This window comes from Ptiloglossa arizonensis, chromosome 9 (genome assembly GCF_051014685.1).
Source record: "Ptiloglossa arizonensis isolate GNS036 chromosome 9, iyPtiAriz1_principal, whole genome shotgun sequence".
NCBI lineage: Eukaryota > Metazoa > Arthropoda > Insecta > Hymenoptera > Colletidae > Ptiloglossa > Ptiloglossa arizonensis.
Window position 1 is genome coordinate 6790660 of NC_135056.1, and position 22585 is coordinate 6813244.

General features: G+C 34.0%; 1 protein-coding gene across 11 annotated transcripts in view; it reads left to right on the forward strand.

Annotated features, from left to right (window-relative positions):
• The first annotated feature begins 374 nt into the window (after positions 1-374).
• Calpa (calpain A) overlaps positions 375-22585 on the forward strand; it is a 29141-nt gene continuing 6930 nt past the window's right edge. The window contains exons 1-8 of one of the 11 annotated variants that reach the window (XM_076320413.1): positions 375-539; positions 860-992; positions 14968-15144; positions 18101-18288; positions 20743-21046; positions 21120-21301; positions 21405-21655; positions 21738-21895. In XM_076320413.1, the coding sequence (XP_076176528.1) occupies positions 460-539; positions 860-992; positions 14968-15144; positions 18101-18288; positions 20743-21046; positions 21120-21301; positions 21405-21655; positions 21738-21895 (1473 nt within the window). In that variant the 5' untranslated portion in view covers positions 375-459. Of the gene's footprint in view, positions 540-859; positions 993-6528; positions 6801-9245; positions 9387-9412; positions 9534-9738; positions 9857-10191; positions 10786-14967; positions 15145-18100; positions 18289-20742; positions 21047-21119; positions 21302-21404; positions 21656-21737; positions 21896-22585 lie in introns of those variants that run through there. The other 10 variants (XM_076320414.1, XM_076320417.1, XM_076320422.1 and 7 more) reach the window with 10 other exon arrangements.

Here is a 22585-nt window from a genome sequence, read left to right on the forward strand (position 1 = left end):
CGTCTTGGAAACCACTCCTACGCGACAGAAAAAAAAAAAAGAAAGAAAGAAAGAAAATGGTAGCCTTCCTCTTAAAATAAAATTCGAGTCACCTTTATGAATTCTACTGTATCGAGAATTTTCGAGATCGATTTTAGCCACTGCGTTCCTGATTGAAAATAGCAAGGGAATTTCCCCGTTCAACTGCTTCTTATACCATTTATCTTCGTGTAGACCGTTGGCTGGTAAGAGATGGCTAGGGAGAGACATCGGAAAATATAGGTAAGCATAAACGAAGAAACCTTCCGACGGACAGACAAGCGAGCACCGATGAAACGAAGAAGAAGGGGTATGGACGACAATTCGAGTGTAGTTTTCGGCGAACAGTACGTTTGTGCCGCCCTTTCGAGAATCTTGCGGCCTACAGTGTAGTCCAGTACGCTCGTGGCTATATTTACCAAAAGTATCTTTATTAAGGCGATGTCGAATTACTCCTACTACTACGTGAAAACTATAGCCGACGGTACTAACAACGCGAGAACGTACAAATTCTTAAAAGGGTAAGCTGTCATCTTGAATCCAAAAACAGCATGGCGTGGTTTGAAATACGACTTGTCGACAACGTAACCTCTTGCTAAACATCCGTCAACGTTGTCTGGTTGTCAATATCAGTAAGATTTTCGAACAAGATCGTTTAAAGAAAATCAAAAAAAAAAAAAAAAAAAAGAAAGAAAACAATCCTCCCGTCCGTTTGCCTCGCGCGAAATTATTCTTCCATGGACACCGCGACCTAAAAGAAATGATGTGCTCGCTACGGTGTAATCACCGCTGGTGTACACGTCGGCCTTAATTCCTCTAGAAAAGATTAATTTATTCGTAGGAATCCTACCCTGTTTCAACCGCCAGAGGACACATGGTCCACATATGGTCGCTACAATCTTCTCACGCGGTTGCTCAGAGGAGGACTATCCGGTTCAGGTGATGTCCATCATCCAGCGAACACTGTTTTCAAGGTCCGTGCTCACTGTTCGTTTCTTAATAATTATCATCGAATCGTAAACGTTTGACGCCAGCACGTGTACCAACGATCCCGCGTGTGCTACTGGCGATCCACCAACGAATTTACTTTTTCTTCTTCTTTTTTCCCACCTCTTTAACGACCTTTTACGGCTCATTTACTCGGATACATTCCGACCAGCAATCCGCCGACGTCGAAATGAACTCGGCGGAGGCAGAATGAATTCGAGCAGCTCAGCGACGGTCGAGTAATGTCGGTAGGGGGGGAGGATTTTTCCAAGCACCGCTTGGAACACTGCCAAATTCAGCTTTAACGTAAAACGAACCCCTTGCGCGAGAGGTTATAACATATAACGAATTCATATTTTTAGTCGGGCCTAATACCAAGGTTGTTACCCAGTTTCACGCTCTCCGACGTCTTTGTACGTGGTGAACGCACGTTGTCGTGATTTACAAACTCACCGATCGCAAAAATAATATTCATGACACCTTTGTCAATAATCGTACGCCCGTGTGGATATACCTATCGGTGAGAATGAACGAAACGTTTACAATCGTTTCCACGCGATCGTATTGGGTTAATTCGAACGCTCTTTTTCATTTGGATGAAATTTAAATACGTAATGTATTCTTTTTTTTTTTTATTGCTATTTTTCATTTGGATGAAATTTAAATACGTAATGTATTCTTTTTTTTTTCATTGCCTTTTTGCATTTGGATGATATTTAAATACGTAATGTATTCTTTTTTTTTATTGTTTCTTTCAATACAAAGGCATTCTCGATTGATTTGTTCGTTTCTATTTTGCGACGAAGACGCGTTATTTTTGATTATTCTTTTACTTTTGTTCAAATTCTGGATACATTCTTCGTGGTACGGTCGGATTTAGATTTATTCTTTCGAGGGATTTAAGTTCTTCGCGACATGGCCACGTTTGTACGTACTTGATTTCGTTGACAAATTTATCTCGCATTACTCGGAACGAAACTGCGTTTTCGATTTACCTTTTTCGACAAAATCTTCAACGCTTGAAATTCTTCGAATTCAACGAAGTGACTAAAACGCAATTTTCTTTCTTTGCGGGTAAATTTGTGCCGAATTCTTCGTAACGAAGCCAGAATTTTCCTCGTTATTGTTATGGCGACCACCTTGTATTTATTAATTAATAATAAATACAACAAAATCAATAAAGTCAATAAATCATTTATTAATAAATATAAAAACATCTATTTTACGTGTCACTCCAAAATGGAGACGATTTAAAGATTTAACTATGAGAGACAATTGTCGATACAGTAAAATTACAAAAGCAAGTTAATTTTGTTAACGAAAGTTATAAAATATATTCAAGAAACAACGCAGTAAGAAATTCATCGAAAAGATACCTACGATGAGATTAATAAAATTTGATATATTATTGAAGCAACCAAAAAAAATGTATAAATGGTAGCACAATTTTTATCACAGCAATAAAACAGTGATAACAGGATGCAAAGTCGAGATAATCACGATCTGAACAAACCGAACAATTTTACGAATAATCGAATTACTTGAGACTCAATTTATCGTAGATTTCCCTAACAAACAATATAGAAATTTTAACGAGTTCTTAATTATGTGCAGTACAACGATCAATTAATAATGTAAAGTTTAATTGGAGTAGTTTTCAAATATATACTTCTTAAATGTTTCCATGGATAATAAATCCGATACGGATCTGCGGTGGAATTTAAAAACAACGAATGCGTTAAATTAACGAAGATAATATCGGTGAGTCTCGCGTATTTGGTAAATGCATTTCGAGCCATCAATTCACGACAGAAGCAGTTACGAAACAGTGGGGTATTCTCTTCTGGCACACAACTATTCCCGGAACGTCTTCTTACATGAATTACCGAGCAAGATGTAACGATAGATTACATTTGTAACGATATACTGGCATACATTCGCTCGATTGGGCTGTTTATGCCATAGTATTTCATTTCGTTGACACCGATTAAATTTGTATCTCTGTGAAAATTATCGTCCCGATTAATTTGTTTACCGCGCGAGAAGAGGAATATACAATAATATAAATTCGTGCTTGTACGTGGAACAAGATTGGAAACACAGAGGCAAGAGTTCGATTGTGCAAGAATTTTTCAAATTCAATTTTATCTTCGTTCCTCCATTTCCATATCTTGCAACGACCATAAATACGTTTTCGTCGTAAGTTCCAAACTTATGATCAAGCAGAACGTTGGAAATTTTGAACGTGCCAGTAACTCTGTTGGTCTGACACTGTTACGAAACGATAAATAAAAGAACACAACGGTACAATAAAACGTTCACAATGGTCTACTGTTTCAAATGTTCTATTATTCGAACACAACGTTTTATTGTACATCTCTTCTTCTATTGAAACATTTTCACACGACGATTAAAGTCAATTCTGGACCATGGAGAAACACATGGAAAGATAATAAAGAACGATGTTGAGGATACGGAACATAAAGATAAATATATTTCGAATCTTATGTAACGATATAATTGATAATATTGACATCTCGTACACAGCTAATAATCGTAGCTGGTTACGCTGGTTTGGAAATAAATAAATAAACATACAAAGTTAACAAAAAAATCGGTATTACAGGCATTACAGGTAATTAGCAATGGAGTCAAATATAATATAATATGTACTTATAAATATCGATTAATTCAATATTTAAGATTCGTTTCTTTAGAACCGAGTATTCGTAAAAATTCCTTATTAGAAATAATTGGTATTGTTTTATTGAATTGATACTGCTTGTATTCCATTTGAAATTTTTAAGTTCAAAGTTATTTTCGGATAGTATTAATTATAACATTGTGCACACATTTGTGCCAATAATAATATACCAGAAAGAAAAATATATACTTCCACCTAACAAAAAAGTGTATCGTTGCTAGTATAAAAAATAATTAGGTGGCCTATTTTAAGTGGGACACCCTGTGTATAGTCATTGGGTTTTGGTGCTGTTCGCGATGTGCTCAATCCCGTTGCTAGTGCTAACTATAGAAACAGAACCCGAGATAATTCATATGTTGGAAAGTAATGACACTATCGTAAAATTAGCAAGAATGTACAGCAATGTATAACGTTACATTTACTGGCACGTGTCACACAAATTTTTGTTATTGTTTGTGGGATTAGAAAAAGAACTTAGATAGTATCGAACAGGTGAATGTAAATTTTTGTCATTTCCATTAATAATGATAGTTACGTATTTGAATATATTGGGTTGTTCGGAAAGTCATTTCGTTTTCCAAAATGGAGAATATGTAATTTAATAAAATGTTTATACACTCTAAAAAAATCGTGTTTCATTTTCACCAAAAGAACGACATGACTTTCCGAACAACTTAATAATAATGTAAAAATTCATTCACTACTTTCCCTTTTGGAAATACACAACGTTAAATAAATTTTAATACGGTGTACTTATGTGACAGTGACTGACAACAATTTTCGGACAGTTCTTGCTTCGCGTTCGAAAGAAGAATGAAGACGCTTTTTAAATAATATAGGATTAAAAAAATGCCCAGTAGCAAGGTTGGAGTACGAACAAAGAACATTCTTTCTATTTTTAAACATTTTTTCAAGTTTTCCTATTTAGGATCCATATAAATAAAACACGTCAGGAGAAAACAGCTGAAAGCAGTTTCGATGAAACTTGAAACGTATCTACAGGGTGAACCTACTTAAAAGTGTAAACTGCATAACGTGTTAAAGTTTTTGCTAAAAAGAGAGTTAAGGAGTCACCGTTGCTATTATAATAAAAACGTAGATAACAAAAATTGTTTGAAATTAAATTTGGAGACTTTTTTATTTTATTCAATGTTTCGATAGAATAATTCACTGTAATCGAAATGAATAAAACGTGGTTACGTCTGTGTGTTTGTGATTACATCACGAAAAGCAACTGGAGAGATAGTAATGAGACTTGGGGAGTATCTAAAGAGTAGCCCGATTTAGCATCTAACCTACGTGATCTCTTAAAATTCTTTCTAAGATGGAGGGCTGTAGAGGGCGTCGACCATCAATCTCTGTACGCTATCTTCGGTGCTTTTAAAGCAAAATCTCATGAAACAAAAATTGTTGGAAATTAAATTTAGAAACTTTTTTATTTTATACAAATTTTCAGTAGAGTCGATAATAACAGAAATGTCAAACCCAACTTTTTCAAACTTCATGAGTTCTGGTCAGTTTGAACCTTGACAAAGTCAAGGTTGTTCTTTGACAAAGGAAAGTCTCTATCGGACCTCTGGAATAAAATTAAATTATTATTCTTTAAATATATTTTCACAAATTATTTTTTAACAAATGAATTCGTCTTGAAATAATTTTCGTTAACTTAAATAGTTCTACATTTATTGATTCAAATTTCTTCCACGTTCTTGCATGAGTCTTCTTAGATTCTGTTTAATGGTATTTAATAATAAATTAATGATTTTGTATTAAACAGTATTAAGAAATTCTTATTAACCTATTTTCATCGTATTTAAATGCCCATGTAGTCAGACTTAAATGCCCTATAGGAAATCAAAATCCACACAGACATCTAAAAAGTCTTGAAAAATTAAATAATAAATATTTTGCGTTGAAATATTGCACGCATATTTATGCAGACCACTGTAACATTACAAGTTGTAGTCGTTCTATAATTTAAAACCGTCGCAGTGCCGTGACGAGTTCAATATGTCAAGTGATTCGAATAGGTTAATTGACAGTAAAGTGTGACACCTTTTATTACCATTAATAAAAGTAGAATGATAAAAGCCGAATACATTGTAAATACAAAGTGACATTGATCAAACTATACCAAAAATTTCAATCGTTTCAAACTTTTAAACTGATTAAATTTCACTTTCTTTTTTTATATTTTTATTACTCTCGATGGGATAACGTACATTTTAATGGACGTTATTAATAAAACTAAAATACTACGGGAACCATTTTCTTTTATTCCGCTGTATATTTTTCTTTTTAATTGCTTTTAGAGCTCGACAAACCACAGCTTGAGAAACACTGTTTTAATCTAAAACTTGCTCTGAAATTTATTTAAATCTTTCCCATTAGAACGGAGAAAAAATGTAATATTTTTATTACTATCGATGAAAAACATTTTAACGGACATTATTAATAAAACTAAAATACTACGGGAACCATTTTCTTTTATTCCACTGTATATTTTCCTTTTTAATTGCTTCTAGGGCTCGACAAACCACATCTTGAGAAACACTGTTTTAATCTAAAACTTGCTCTGAAATTTATTTCTTTATTTAAATTTTATTCTGATTTATTTAAATCTTTCGTTCTCCCATTAGAGCGGAGAAAAAATGTTTTCGAATTTTAACTCGCTACTGCATACGTTACATCCACATACTATACTTCCGTACACTGTACCGTAAGCGTCGAGACGCCGACGCCAACGCTACCGTCGAGCATGCGGGGGAGGATGCTTTCGTTTCAGGCACAACTATCTTTCAGGAAATGTCGGTCAGTGTATCGCGTGCTCTTCAGCTTCGAACACGGGTCCACGGGACACCGAAACAAGCGTGAAACTTTCTACATTCGTTCGTGAATTTTGCATTTCAACTCGGTAGAAAATTCTGGAGAAACCACATCGATTCCGTGAAGTGACGTATCGCGAAATCGTCGACAAAACATAAGAGGGAAACTCGAAGCTGGTGCAACGAGCTCGTCCGGTCATGAAAACCGTATAATTTTTAATGGGATAAGTTTCGTTAATCGACTTTTACAACGAGGATACCACGCGGTAAGAAATCGTCTGCATGCTTAGTGACCTTGACATCGTGTGACAACTGTCACACGTAAACAGGGTGTGACTCCCGATCGATCCTCACACCCTATCGGTGTATTACCAGCTGCGTTTACTTTTATCCCAGTATCTCGATAAAACCGTTGACACATATGCCGTAAATTAGCTGCAACGAGTGACAAATCATTTTAACGAATACACGTCGCGCAATATTTCGTAAAGGTGAAACGAAATATCTGTTGCTCTTAAATTAAAGTAACGACGATTCGTTTAATAACGAGAGAATGGATTTTTACAGACAGGGAAACATATTGTGCATTGCTCAAAATAATCAGAGAGCCACTATAACTGATAATTTAGGAGAATTGATCTAATTTTTAGACACAGGACAGTACTGTCATGTACACGTGTTTTGAGTATGGATTACATCGTTTCGTTGTTATGTATATACCTAGTTTCTACTTTGTCAAATTGTAACATCGACCTCAATTATAGTTCTGTTATGAATGGTTCTTATAGTATCTGTTGACATCTTATAAGTTGTTTACAAAACCTGGAAAAATCATTTATCTCTTTTATTCGTGGGACCATGTTATTTCATTAGTTGTTCTCTGGAAATTACTGTATTTTTGTTTTTCTTGTATTCAGTTTTTCATTTTAATTCTAGAATTAATTATATCATACTAGAATTAATAAACAAGGATATCATATAATTACTTTTTCTCTGATATACCATATAGAATATTTCATTTCGATGGGCATTTTTTATAAATAATTAAATTTTGAAATACAAAAAAAATTTCAACACTTCACACATTCAATTTACAGCTTATTTAAAAACTTAATAAACGCAACTATGGGGATAAAAATACATTGTTATTCATCATCGAAAAGTGCTCCAATATTTAGAGATATGGTGCAATACGCTTCATTTTTCATAAAATTAATATCGGACAGATAAATATTTTCAAACGTAAATCAAGTATATTTCCCAAATCATACTACAGGCACGAAATGTAATTGAAATTCAATTTCGTTATTTTAACACGTAGAATGTAATAAAATTTGTATACTTCTGTTTCAAGTATAACATGATTTTACCTGCTATTTCACCTGCTAAGATAATAATATTTGTTTTAGTATCACTCGCTAAATTACGTAGTATGGTGGAACTTTTAATGACGTTAGATACCAAATTAAGTAATAAATTCATTTAGCAGACAATTCTCTCGAATAACTTTGAGCAATGAAATTAAAAGACGCATAAATATGGGAAACATTCGAGATTTCACAAATCTGAAGTACCATAATTGGAATATGGGTCAACGTCAAGGTAGTGATATTACAGGATGCCAAGTTTGGAGATCGGCGCCCAAAAACCGTGTGACGCATTGTCAAGGCCTACTTTCGCTGATCCCCTTTAATGACTCGGTGTCACTCTGCTAATACGATAACGCACTTCGCAGAAATATTACTGTAACAATTTTTCAATCGTTCCGAACAAATAAATGACACAAAATTAAAACTGACCATACGTGACAGAAAAAGTCCTTTATTATAAAATAAATAACACAAAATTCAAACTAACAATACTTGACAGAAATAGTCCTTTATAATAGAAAAAATAACAAAATTAAAATTGACAATACTTGACAGAAAAAGTCTTTAATTATAAGATAAATGACGCAAAATTAAAACTGACAGTACTTGACAGAAAAAATCCTTAATTATATAAGACTATGAAAGAAACAACCATCAAACACTATCAAAATCGGTTATATTATTTTTCGAAGGCAGAAGCATTGCACAAATATTGAAATCTGAGTTTCTTGAAAAAAAAAAAACATTCCACAAATTTTGTACCGCATTATCCACTTATCTTTTTTGCAATTAATCCTTTCCTTATCGATTAGATCACGGATTACGTCCCACTCTGTATATGGCTCCGATCATTTATACAACGAAACGAATAATTAAAATAGAATGGAGCATACTGAGCCGTGATAAAATTTTGCTAAATTATATACTCGAAAATAATCTGGAACTTCACTCTTCGTCGCTGATAATCACTATTATACGATATTAAAAACAAGTAAACAATACATTTATTTGACAATTGCCGTAATCCGGATGAAAACATTAAACACGTGCTCAATCGTAAATACTGCGACGACAAAGAAGACGATACCATTGAAAGATTGCGTATTAAGTACAATGTATAAATTCACTTTTTGTATTCACTCCACTTGTCGGCATCTCCTTTATGATTTGCACTTGAGAAGAGAAAAAAAGGAACAAAGTTCGAGCCGAATTCAACTTTTATTACGATAACAATGCAAACGTCTTTGATACTGGATGAAGGTTGAATATACCGGTAGTGACTAAAGAGTTACGAAACTGCGGTAAAAAGCTGGGTATATAACAGGTGAACTATATAACAACGTAGACGTAACTACGAGATATGAAGCACACGCTGTTGAACGTTAGTCATTCGCGATACGCGTCAACGTCGCGTGACGAACGAACAACCAGACACAGAGCCGACGGTTCAACGATATACTTCGCTTTGTGACGGAGTTCGAGGTCGGTCCAAGAAATCTCCTTCCGGCCAAGTGGTCGTAAAGTCATCGAATCGTATTAAAAACATGTAAACTTTCGAAAAAACGTACAGTACGTTAGGTGTCACTTCGGTCGAAAGACGCAAAATCGGTGCTCCGGATCTGACAGCTAGTTAGTTATTATTCGCGATAATGTTACAGGAAGACACTTTTATTAATTCGATCATATACTCGCTACCACATTGAAAGAACGCTTGCTAGTGAATATTTTTAATAAAAGTAGTAATTTTAAAAGAGAAACGGTTTTTACACTCGATTATTATTTAGTTTTGCATTTCCGCAAAGTTTCGAAACGCTAACAGGGAAAAGCATTTCAGAATCCTGGATACACGTCGGTCAGATCGTAGCTAGAGCACAATGAACAACTATTCTTACGGATGGGTACGAGAGGTGAATGAACCAGAATTTGAACGGCAGGAAGCAAAGAAGGCGGAAGTGAGTATTAGTATCACGCTGTAATCGTATGGTCGTTAATCGTAGGGAGTGCCGTTATTAATTCGTTTCGATTCGCATGAAAAAAAAGCGAAATAATGGGCAAGTAGGTTTTTCCATCGATTATGCAACGCAGTTAATTAATGTTTGCACCGCAAGGACGTTTGTGGTTAATGGAGTTCAAAAGTCGCGCTTTTAAATTGATTCGTGATGCCACTCATAGATGGTGTACGCGTTATTTTCATTAAGCCGCGTGCACACCGAATGCGTAGGAATAAAAACCGAGCGGAGTCGAATATAGTCGAACACAGCCGAACGTTAATCCCTGTTTATGCCGGCGACTCGCGTGCATGCATCCATGCGTTGTGAAACTGCGAAATTACGTTAATGTATCACGTACACTCGTACCTGCTTCCATTCGATTTGTATTTTCTGGTATGCGAGAGCAACGTTTGCCACTGAAAATCTAAGAGAAGAAAGAGTCGTGTGCATTATGACGCGTTGAACCTTACCGCGTGACGAAACATGGTGAGGGTAACAGGAGAATGATCTCAGTTCGTGGCTCCAGACTTGTCAACGTAACGGTTCTATATCCGCACGGAGGAATCGCGTGGAGAACCAAGATCGAGTTTCCCCCGACTTTACGTTGATGGCGGCTGAAACCGTTTGCTTCGTACAGTGACACGCGACGAGAATTAACCATCAAAAACGCGAGCATAGATAACCGTTCGAATTGCGTCGATCGGATAACAACTATATTTTCGTATTTGACTTGGAACGTAGTGATCAGTGGTGATCGCGATAACCTAGCCAGGGCGTAGTCAACGAAGAAGATGAATTACTACGGGAACTCGGATCCACTCGATGACGTCTTCGTTAAAGCGGCTGTTGAAGTCAAACGATTCCTTCCGTCGCTTTTCAACATTAAAGTGGTACGCGTTTTGAAAACCGACCAGTTTCAATTTTAACCGAATAAACATCGCTGTCAATACACCATTCGATATCTAACAAATTCGTTGAACATATTTCAAACACCTTCACCGGCGAATAACGATCTTACTAACTTCAAAAACGTATCATTTATCGCAATGTTTTCACATATATTGTGACCTTTTGATAACCAAATTTGAAATGAAAAATATAAATTTATAAGTTTTCTATGAAAGACTACTAATATCACTTTGTGTCGTCATAAAGTTTAAAATTCGCGAATTAATCGACTATTACATTTTCACCGATAGTCAGTGCAATTGTTTTTTTCTATGTATATGAAAATAATCGAAATTAAATCATTTCAAATTTTCTCCCTCATTTACGAATAACATATCTCACATTTTAACGATAAGTAAGCACTTAACTTTACATTATATATAGATATATTTCTGTCAAAAGTTATAGGTAAATTCGACTATATAGAACATTACAATAAATGAATATTTCCCCGTATAATTTTTTCTCAATATTTGCGTATAATGTATCATGTTGGTGATCCTTAATAACATCCTCCAATTTATTATTGCGTATGATGTTTTCAATTTGTTACTACGTATCTCGTAACACTAATTTACGAGTTACATACTTGAAATATATATTCCAGGATACAGTGGCGTGCAAAAGTTTTCGCACAATTACATGCTTGACTTTAATTTATCGAAGGAGGGCTAATATGCATTTTCTACATAATGCATATAAAAAAAAATAAAGTAAAATACGATCAACAACTTTCCTAATTTGTAACGATATTTGCAATTTTCGGATTGTTGTTTCGAAACAACATTTTGATGTTTAGTGTAAGAAATCGCGATGAAACAAATAACATTACGAGTTGCTAATATTTTCTGCCACCTCTTTGGTATTAAAAACGATATAACATCGAGTCGTCAACACGATTATCTGATCAATATCATTTGGAATCGTTCTCATAATTACTGCACTAATTATCTATTATCTAAATATGCATGTTTCAATGCTGTATCTTGCCTTGCAAATGTTCTATAGACATTGAATGACTTGTGCATAAGACAGTTAGATTAAAACCATGCTGCTACTAATTTCTATCGATGTTTTACTGTCTCAATAAAGTATTCACTTTAGCAATATTTTATCTTCGGTATATAATAATAAATGAAGTATTAAAATTTATCTGCAGTATCGTTCGTAGTATAAATAATTTACATTAGCAAATCGACAGATCGGACAATACATCTCAATTCATACCCCATACATTCCTCCTATCTTATTTCATGGTTATGTTTATTATTGTAAATATGGAAGCACTGAAACATCCTCAACAATAGAAAGAATATTTCTTAGCCATACTTTGTTTTGACTTCCGAGTATATATTAATTGTATATTATTTAAAATTCGTTTTAACTTTCTCCCTGAAAAATAGAGTATACCTTGGCACAAAACTTTCATACGCTACTGTATTCGTCACATATTCTTGACCTATCATAACCTCATACTCATGGAAACAGCAATGTATCTGTTAAACGGTCACACGCCTAAACACATTCGAAGCTAACCTCTGAAAATTAATTACATTCAGTCGCATAATCCGATTACTTTAATCAGCTTCTCTTGAGTGAATACAATGCGCGGGAATATTTACACGATAATACTGCGCGCACAGTCCACAGTTAATTCTCACCAGCGCTCACAATGTTCGTGATACTTGAGAAAAATGAAATTTAATATCGGAAGTCATCGTCTAATTAAGCGAACCTGGAGTAATATTACACTCAAACGTACAATTTGAAGTTCGTAGAGAATTATTCGTCACTCCCCTCTGAACTTTTCTTAAAACATTTCATGGTGCAAACTCAAGTGTACTGTTCTCAGAGTAACGAGTGGGAATAAGCATTATTAAGGATAGTATCGATGAGAACGTTGACGTTGTTTGCGATCGGCCAATGCGTACGCATTTTCTATCTAGTACGGTGTGTTCGTAGGAATTATGATTAAACAAATAGTCACGTTATGCGTCATATATACATTACTCATTCATCTCACGTCCATTGTAACGATCGACCGAGATAAGATATGTTTTTGGCTGATGTAACCATTATTATCTATACGACCTTCTTTTTAAGTCGATCGGTGTTTATCGATTGTTTATTTACAATTACAGTATAGAATAATTTGTTCTAATATACAATGAAGAGCATTACTGTATCAATAACCACGATTTTCAACTTTCAATTTAAGGTTCATTATTTATTTTCATTAACAGTAAGGTATACAACAGAGAAGTATAACAGGAACATTTTACATAATTAAAGAAAACATAAACCATTTTTAAAAGTTGTGAATGTTTTCTCCTCTGCTTGTGAAGAAGAATATTCACTGTTACAGCTTTGCACATTGTTTTCAACAATATAAATTTTTATTCTCAATAACTTACTAATATTTCATTCATAATACTTCAGCTTTAAGAATTGCTCGAATTCAGATGTTTCTCAAGGAAATGGTATTTTTGGCACGATAGAGATTTAAAACACACCGCAAAATGTTCAAAATTGGCACAAAGCCCCAACCCCAATTCTATTGAGAATGTACACACAAGCATTTTTAAAACGGAGAATACAAGAGTCCGACGAAATGGCAACATTATCGATTTTTGTACTCCAAGAAAGGATTATGAAACAATGGAACAAAATTCATCCGAATTCGAGCAGTTCTTAAAACTGAAGGATTACGAACAAAGAAAAAAAATATATATATATATATATATATATATATATATATATATATATATAGATCCCTTAGATTATATGCAACGAACCAGGACCAAATGCCTAAAATATAACACTTCCGCCGCCGCGTTTAATTGTTTACTTAACATGTGGTTGCACTGATTCGCCTTCTCAAATCCAACACCAAGAACTCCCATTGGAACTAATTCTATTAATTTCTGTCTCATCGGACCTTAATATATTTCCATTAAAAAATGGGTTGTGCCCATTATTGTACATTGCGCAAAATAATTGGAAAGTCTCGTTTCCATAGAATTGAATAGAGCTATTCGAGTGCTCGATTATTTGAATAACACGAAAGAATCCAAGTAGTTAAATTATTCAAGTACTCGAGCATTATTTAATTTCTACTTTATATACATTTCATAATACTCGTACGAAATTGACAAGATAGTAAATTGATCTTTAGAAATTAACATAGAATGTAATATAAAAATACGTAATAAATTTGAATAGTAGGTACATATATTTTCTACAAAGTTACATAAAACTTCCATAAATTATATTTCAGAGTTGATTAATACATTTACGATATATGAAATTCATATAACAAGTAAATATTACAAATCCTCGACAGATAATTTCATTCTTCTTTTTAAATTTTCTTATTGATAAACCTGTGTAGTTACAGTTTTCAATGAATTTGCCATTTATTACGTATTATTTCTTGTCTTATCTATTTTTCCATTAAACCCGTCCACGTATCGTAAAACTGACGATACTTTGCAATCTAAACATAATGTGGTTAGTTTTCTTCCGGTTGTAATAACGCGGTGCCGTATTAGATAAGTTTAATCATACATATTGCAACAATATATACTTGCATCCGAATACTTTGCTCATTACAATAAACTTGTTCAAGCGTTCAAGAGTTGGTTGACAATTTTGTGAAATTTTAAATGCAAACGACTCGATACAATTGTGCGATAATAATATTTATCGGTTCTTTGTTCTTCGTTCGTATTTATCAAAATGGAATCACAAACCAGATATACGAACTATCGATTCACAAATTACATGGAGAAAGGTGTTGCAGTGTTGAAAGTATCATCGCCGTTAGAATATAGTAACAGTAGAAGTGTAATCGGTGATAATGTCTCGCAAGTTGCATTTGTTTCGCATTCTAAAACGCATAACCCGGGGAAAGGAATTTCGAATTCTCGATCCGAAGTTCCAAGAGTAAAAAAATCTTACGACGACAAGGGCGTAAGAACTACGAAAAATTTTATCGGGAAACCCTGTTACAACGTAGGCTATCGCAAGATTTTTCATTGAAATTATTACGTGCAAAAAATCGAACCCTCCTACGCGCGTGAACATTTTAAGAGTGTACAAGAGAGTACGGGTTTTTTTTCCAGTTAGGAGAAAAAGGATCTGGCTTCAGACCACGAGCAGCTGTTCAAGATTTCAACACACTCAGGCGAGAATGTTTATCAGCGGGAGTTCTGTTCGAAGATCCCGAATTTCCACCAGTGGACTCGTCCTTGTTTTTTTCGAAGAGACCTGACAGATACATAGAATGGAAACGCCCAATGGTAAGAATATCGAACACGTTGCTCTTAACGCGTGATTTTTATTAAAAATGGTTCTCGCGTTTCTGAATTTGTACAAATTATCGGGTCGAGTCTTAAATAACTTCTGTTTCCTTTCTTTCAATTTTTTAAGTCTAACAGACATTCGTGTTTATACTAGTTTAATGACACTGGATAATTTTTGTACATTAAAGTATTCTAGAGTTTCTGAATTTGTTCAAATTATCGGGTCGAGTCTTAAATAACTTCTGTTTCCTTTCTTTCAATTTTTTAAGTCTAACAAACATTCGTGTTTATACTAGTTTAATGACACTGGATAATTTTTGTACATTAAAGTATTCTAGAGTTTCTGAATTTGTTCAAATTATCGGGTCGAGTCTTAAATAACTTCTGTTTCCTTTCTTTCAATTTTCTATTGTCTAACAGACATTCGTGTTTATACTAATTTAATGACACTGGATAAGTTTTGTACATTAAAGTGTTCCTTGTATGTATCTCAGGAAAATCAATGATTGAGAAAAAAGTGGATCTTATGAAATTGATTGTATGTATAGACTAAAAAAAGTCATAATCTTTTTTGAAAATATGTTATAGAATTTAAAGTAAATTGCTTTGTACAAGCAGTTATAAGCAGCCATTTTGACTGGTTGGTAAATTTAATGTTAAACATTCTTCCTTATTATGGATCATCTTTTCTCATCCATCTAGAAACTTGTCGGTTCCCTCTGGCTAATAATTAACGAATTTTGACGTAAAAAATATTTCAACGAATTACAGTGCTTGTTCATTGTTTTCTAAATTGATTTTCATTTAACCCTTTTAGTGCCGAACGATATATTGTTGCATAGGTGATGACGCCTTACTATTCGCATCGTAAGAAAACTCTGTCTGAAAATAAATTTATAAAACGTTATAAATGGTTTAATTTCATTGCAAAACTTTTAACATTCTTTTTAAATCCCATATTTTTTTATCTTTGCCAGATTATGTATTCTGAAGCTGATACGTCCTCTGCACGGTATCATTGCTTCGTCAAGTGATAACTGTTGTTTAGGTACATACGGAGGTTGAAATTTTCTAACAATGTTCCAAAATGAGTTTCTGAAATAAATTACTATGCTCGAAGTTTCATAAATTAAAATAGTTAACGCAAGTACAAACACGAATTAACTCGTGATCGGTCAACAACGTTTGGGAATGAAACACGAGTTAACTCGTGACCAGTCAACATTTCTTCGACTCGTTCGTCTTCTACAGACTAAAAACTCCAGACACGTTTCCAATGATCCATCCACACTCTCCAAACCGATATCCTACTGCAATGTATAAACATCCGCTGGATGTTGTTCGCTCTGCCCCAAACACTTTTCATTCACATCTAATCATACCGATATTTATCTCATACCTGCAATATTAAATATACCTACAGTATATTTATCTCATGCCTACAGTATCTCCCGAATGAAACTTTTACAAACCAATTATGCCTTAACCAATTCGTTATCGTATCACTGTCGAACACATTGCATATTTTTGTAGCCGCTGTGGTCGCATTACTTCCTCGTTGAAATTCCCAGAGCATAACGCAACGAATGTGCACTTTCATAGTTTCTATTTCTTTAATTCAAAACGACACTTTATACAGGATGTTCAGCTTCTGACTACCGATCAGAAAACGAGAGATGGAATTACGAACAAAATTACTCGAAATCAGTTGCATGGGTTTTTCCAAAGAGTCAGTTACCTACGACGGAAGTTATTTGTGGTTCGATCCAATAAATTTATTAATAGATCTAACGCGCGAAATTACTCGAAACGAGGTACATGGGTTTTTTCGAAACAGTTAGCTAGCTCGATCCACGATGGAAATTATTTATGACTCAAGTCAATAGATGTTGCGCATTTCCTTGTCGATCAATAATACAATCGAGACGGTAAAACTGTAGATAAATTAATTTAGTATAATTAAATGTAGTAAATTAACGAAATGTACAAATTTAAGTCGTTCGATCAAAAACAAGTCCAACAGTGGGTGTTGTGACGACACCGATTACATTTTCTCATTGCTTTGTTTCGGTTCATATAAGGAAATATAATTCTGTAATCTTGCGAAGAGAAAATATAATTTTGTGATCTTACAATGAGAAAATATAATTTTGTGATCTTACAATGAGTAAACATAATTTTGTGATCTTACGAAGACAAAATATAATTTTGTGATCTTACGAAGACAAAATATAATTTTGTAATCTTACAAAGAGTAAACATAATTTTGTGATATTACAAAGACAAAATATAATTTTGTGATCTTACAAAGAAAATATAATTTTGTAATCTTACGAAGAGGAAACATAATTTTGTGATCTTTCAAAGACAAAATATAATTTTGTAATCTTACAAAGAGGAAACATAATTTTGTGATCTTACGAAGACAAAATATAATTTTGTAATCTTACAAAGAGTAAACATAATTTTGTGATACTACAAAGACAAAATATAATTTTGTGATATTACAAAGAAAATATAATTTTGTAATCTTACGAAGAGGAAACATAATTTTGTGATCTTTCAAAGACAAAATATAATTTTGTAATCTTACAAAGAGGAAACATAATTTTGTGATCTTACGAAGACAAAATATAATTTTGTAATCTTACAAAGAGTAAACATAATTTTGTGATATTACAAAGACAAAATATAATTTTGTGATCTTACAAAGAAAATATAATTTTGTAATCTTACGAAGAGGAAACATAATTTTGTGATCTTTCAAAGACAAAATATAATTTTGTAATCTTACAAAGAGGAAACATAATTTTGTGATCTTACGAAGACAAAATATAATTTTGTAATCTTAAGGAGAAAAAATCTAATTTTGTAATCTTACGAAGAGAAAATGTAATTTTGTGACCTTACGAAGAGAAAATATAATTTTGTAAATTTTGACTACTTACTGCAGGAAATCGCAGACGATGCCCAACTGTTTGTAGAGGGTTTCTCCAGATTCGATGTGCAACAGGGTGAATTAGGAGATTGTTGGTTGCTCGCCGCCGTTGCGAATCTTACTATGGACTCTAATTTATTTTTCCAAGTAGTGCCAGAAGATCAAAGCTTCGAAGAAAATTACGCCGGAATTTTCCATTTCAGGTACAGTGTTTATCTATCGTGTCGGTATTCTAATATAATATTACCCCGAAACATAGATCCGTTTGGATTTCACGGTAAAACGTTGTTTTTTCTTACGTTTCTACGAATCGACCGTACGAATTTTAACATTTCACAACATTTCGTAGTATTTATACGATTTGTTAAAATAATCTAACGCGTACGTTTTCGTACTTGAAACAATCGAGTCTATTGGTACGTTCGTTCGGATTTCTTTATTAGAACGTCAATGGTGGCGACAAATAACTATGATTTTTAATTTTTCACAACTTCTCGAGTCGTTTGTACGTTAATATTTTTACCATTTTAACGAGTACGTATCCTTGGTTTGAAAATACTTGAGTAAGTACTGTGTTGTGTTCTTCACACTCCTTTTACAGGAAGTCATCGCCTTTCTATGGTTAGATTCTTACATATTTTTCTTCTTTAGGCAATACAATATCTAGCTTTTGCCCATTTTTCGATCAAAAATGTACAAAATTTGTATCTAGATAAAAAATGTCGAATCACCGATAAAAAATAAATAACTTCGTGATGACAAATATTCGTTGCTTGTTGAATAGAAATTAAAGTTTGACGAAATATTATATTTCACGATGAACGAATACAAATTTAATCGAATAAATCGCTATACATTTTTTACATGATTGATCTGTCTAAATTATACTTTAAATAACGAATCTCGTATCACTGGACAGTTACAGTACATGATTTCGAGTCACTGTGTATTTAGCTATCATCAGGCGACCTCCTGTGGGGTACATGGTTTACATCTGTTACAGACACGTGTAAAACTGCTATATAAAACATGAAATAACGTCGAGCTGTTTGCCTTCAGAATAATTTGAAAATACGTGACACTGACACGTACAGTGAGTCGCAACCAAAATCGTGTACACCAAGTATCAGAAAATGTTTCGTCTCGTAAAAAAGTTCAGGGCTGATTTGGAAAAACGAATGTAACGAATATACAATGCTAATATATCTATATTTATTATGTAGCAATGTAAAAACAAATAAATGATTTATTCTTTTTTTGTATATAAAAAGGTTCATTTAATTTTGTATTACTACACAATAATATTGATATATTGGCATTACATACTTGTCACATTTGTTTTTCTAAATCATTTCTGAATTGTTTTACAAGACGAAACATTTTCTGAGACGTGGTATACGATTTTGGCCGAGGCTCACTGTATGTACGTATATTTTGTCGTAGAAACTTGAACACGTGCTTTTTGGCATCGTCCGTGTTTTTGAGTTATAGATTCAGCCCATAAATTCGTTCGTATTCTTCTGAAATGTTTATTTAAAGGCAAACAATTATTTTATTTTAGTTTAACCGGTGATACATTTCCTATCATTATCTGCAACATTACGTCATCTCGGGGACATGTTTTGAATATTATCGCAGAAAAAGGACTCTGGTGTCGATGCAAAATATTCATGCATCGTTCTACCGATTTTATTCTTGTTTCAAAACATGTTTTCAGTGGTATTTGGCGCGTATGAAAGCTTCTCATCCCATTCGAACTTTTTAATTTTCTAAATTATCGTACAATCTATGGATTTGCATTTTGGCAATTTTGCACGGTTGACTGAAATATATTTTTCATTCTTTTCAGACTTTTGCATTCGAAACAAATAATTACTGCATTTAATTTAATTTTCGTATGCAATCTCATTTTGCCATTTGTTTTAGTTTATTATCTCTATCCATCCTCTGTTTCTCTGTAATTACTGCATTTATTTATTTTCGTATGCAACATCATTTTGCGAATTTGTTTTAGTTTATTATCTTTAGGCATCCTCTCTTTCTCTTTTCTACATTACTTAAGAGTATCTATATCTTGTTATAAATTACGATGTAATTAATAACTAAGTTACGATAAAATTAAAAACATCGTTTTTAATCTTCTTGTTTTTAACTAATTTTCTTAACCAATCTATTATTTTTTCTACACTTTTCATACTCTATATTTCCTCATCTGACATACTTTTCCTCTTCGTTTCCACGCATTCTTTTATCCAATGTTTTAGACCTACCTAGTCTCTTTTGCATAGTACACAAACTTTATCCTCCTCTTCTAACCAATAGCTATTGTATTCTTTATTGAATTCACATCTTGCTCTTGTAACCATACCAAAAACCGATAACATTCCTTTTCGCACACGTTCCCATAACAACGCATGAGACTCTTTCCGCTCCCATAGAACAGGTTCTGGCAGTATGATAGATGGGTGAATGTAGTGCCATCTTCAATTTTAATACTTTTTCTTGCCCCTACACTGCTTATTCCTGTCCTCTAAAATCTAAACTACACCCTTTCCACTATTCCTCATCTCATCCAATCCTTTCTACACCCATTCCTTCTCAGATACTCCATTCTTGTCATAAATGTAAACTATTTATTCTTTGTTGCTGTGAAACAGATTCTGGCAGTATGGTAGATGGGTGGATGTAGTGATCGACGATAGATTACCGACTTATCACGGCGAATTAATATACTTGCGTTCAGCGTTGAACAACGAGTTTTGGAGTGCTCTCCTAGAGAAGGCCTATGCAAAACTTCACGGCTCCTATGAGGCGCTGAAAGGTGGAACTACTTGCGAAGCCATGGAAGACTTCACGGGTGGTGTAACGGAAATGTACCAGATGGACCAAACCCCCCCGAATCTGTTCAGTATTTTGCTAAAAGCCTTTGAAAGGAACTCGTTGATGGGTTGTTCGATAGAGGTAAATTCATCGATGTCCGTCTATCGTCCTACTCGTCGAATCCACGGAGAAATAAAACTTATTATTATTTCAGCCCGACCCAAACGTATTGGAAGCAGAGACGCCTCAAGGACTGATCAGAGGCCACGCTTATAGTATTACGCGCGTCAAGTACGTGGAGATTCAAACGCCAAATCAGTTTGGTAGGATACCCTTGCTTAGGCTTAGAAACCCTTGGGGAAACGAAGCGGAATGGAATGGTCCGTGGAGCGATCAGTAAGTCGAAATCCGTGTAACGTGAAGCACAAATTTACGGACAGTACGTTGTAATGTTATTTTTCCATGGTACACCTTACGAATGAAATATTTCGCACGATAGATCACCGGAGTGGAGATTCATTCCCGATCACGAGAAGGAAGAGCTAGGCTTGACCTTCGACATGGACGGTGAATTTTGGATGTCGTTCCAAGATTTCACTCGTTACTTCACCCAACTAGAAATATGCAATTTAAATCCAGACTCGTTGACCGAGGACGATTTAAACGCTGGTAAAAAGAGGTGGGAGATGAGCGTCTTCGAAGGCGAATGGGTGCGAGGTGTTACAGCTGGTGGTTGTAGGAACTTTTTAGGTAAATGTTTTCTCAGGTTTAATACTTCTTGCTGTTTCTTCCTACGAGATACAGATCAGTATCATTTTTAACGCTTTTTCAGAAACATTCTGGCATAATCCTCAATATCGTATTACGTTGGAGTATCCGGACGACGACGACGATAAGTGTACAGTAATCGTTGCGTTGATGCAAAAGAATAGGCGAGCACAGAGAAGAATGGGTGCAGATTGTCTAACTATTGGATTCGCAATATACCATGTATGTATTTATAATACACGTAAAATGAAATTTGGTTTCTAGAGACATCGAGTCATTCTGTAAGCAATGTCGTGATGGAAGGTGGTGAATGTATGTGCAAATATAAAACTTACAATTATTTTTAATCGACGACGTATGGAACATTGTGTCTAATCGGTAACGGTTTTATCGCTGAAAAAGTGTTTGAGTGATCAGATAGCAATCTGTTGATACCACTTTAAATGAATACGGTAAATCAGTTGCACTATTTAATTTTTGTCAGTATCGTTTTGACTATATGTAGTCGATTCATAATTCAATTATAATTACTTTTGTAGAAAAACCGCAAGTAATCTATCAAATTGTTGTCTACAGATCTCAGTTACGATGATCTGATTTTGCTGTAAATTTCAGAACGAATCATCTCTCGACTGCCTGAAAGCACAGTAACATTTTTTTCACAGTTATGGTCTTTCATAAGGTACAAGCTGTTCACTTTGTGACATTCATTGTTTTTTGCGATTAAAATTATTGTACAAAACCCACTTTTCTTCGTCAATTGAATTTGACAAAGTCAAATTATTCTAATATTGATACTTTTTTAATTTCTTACGAGCGTCGACGTATAATTTTGATCAAATTCAATTTTTCTTCTATTTCTTATTTAGTGAGACTTTATTGTACATCGACTAAACCTTTCAGAGCTTCGTT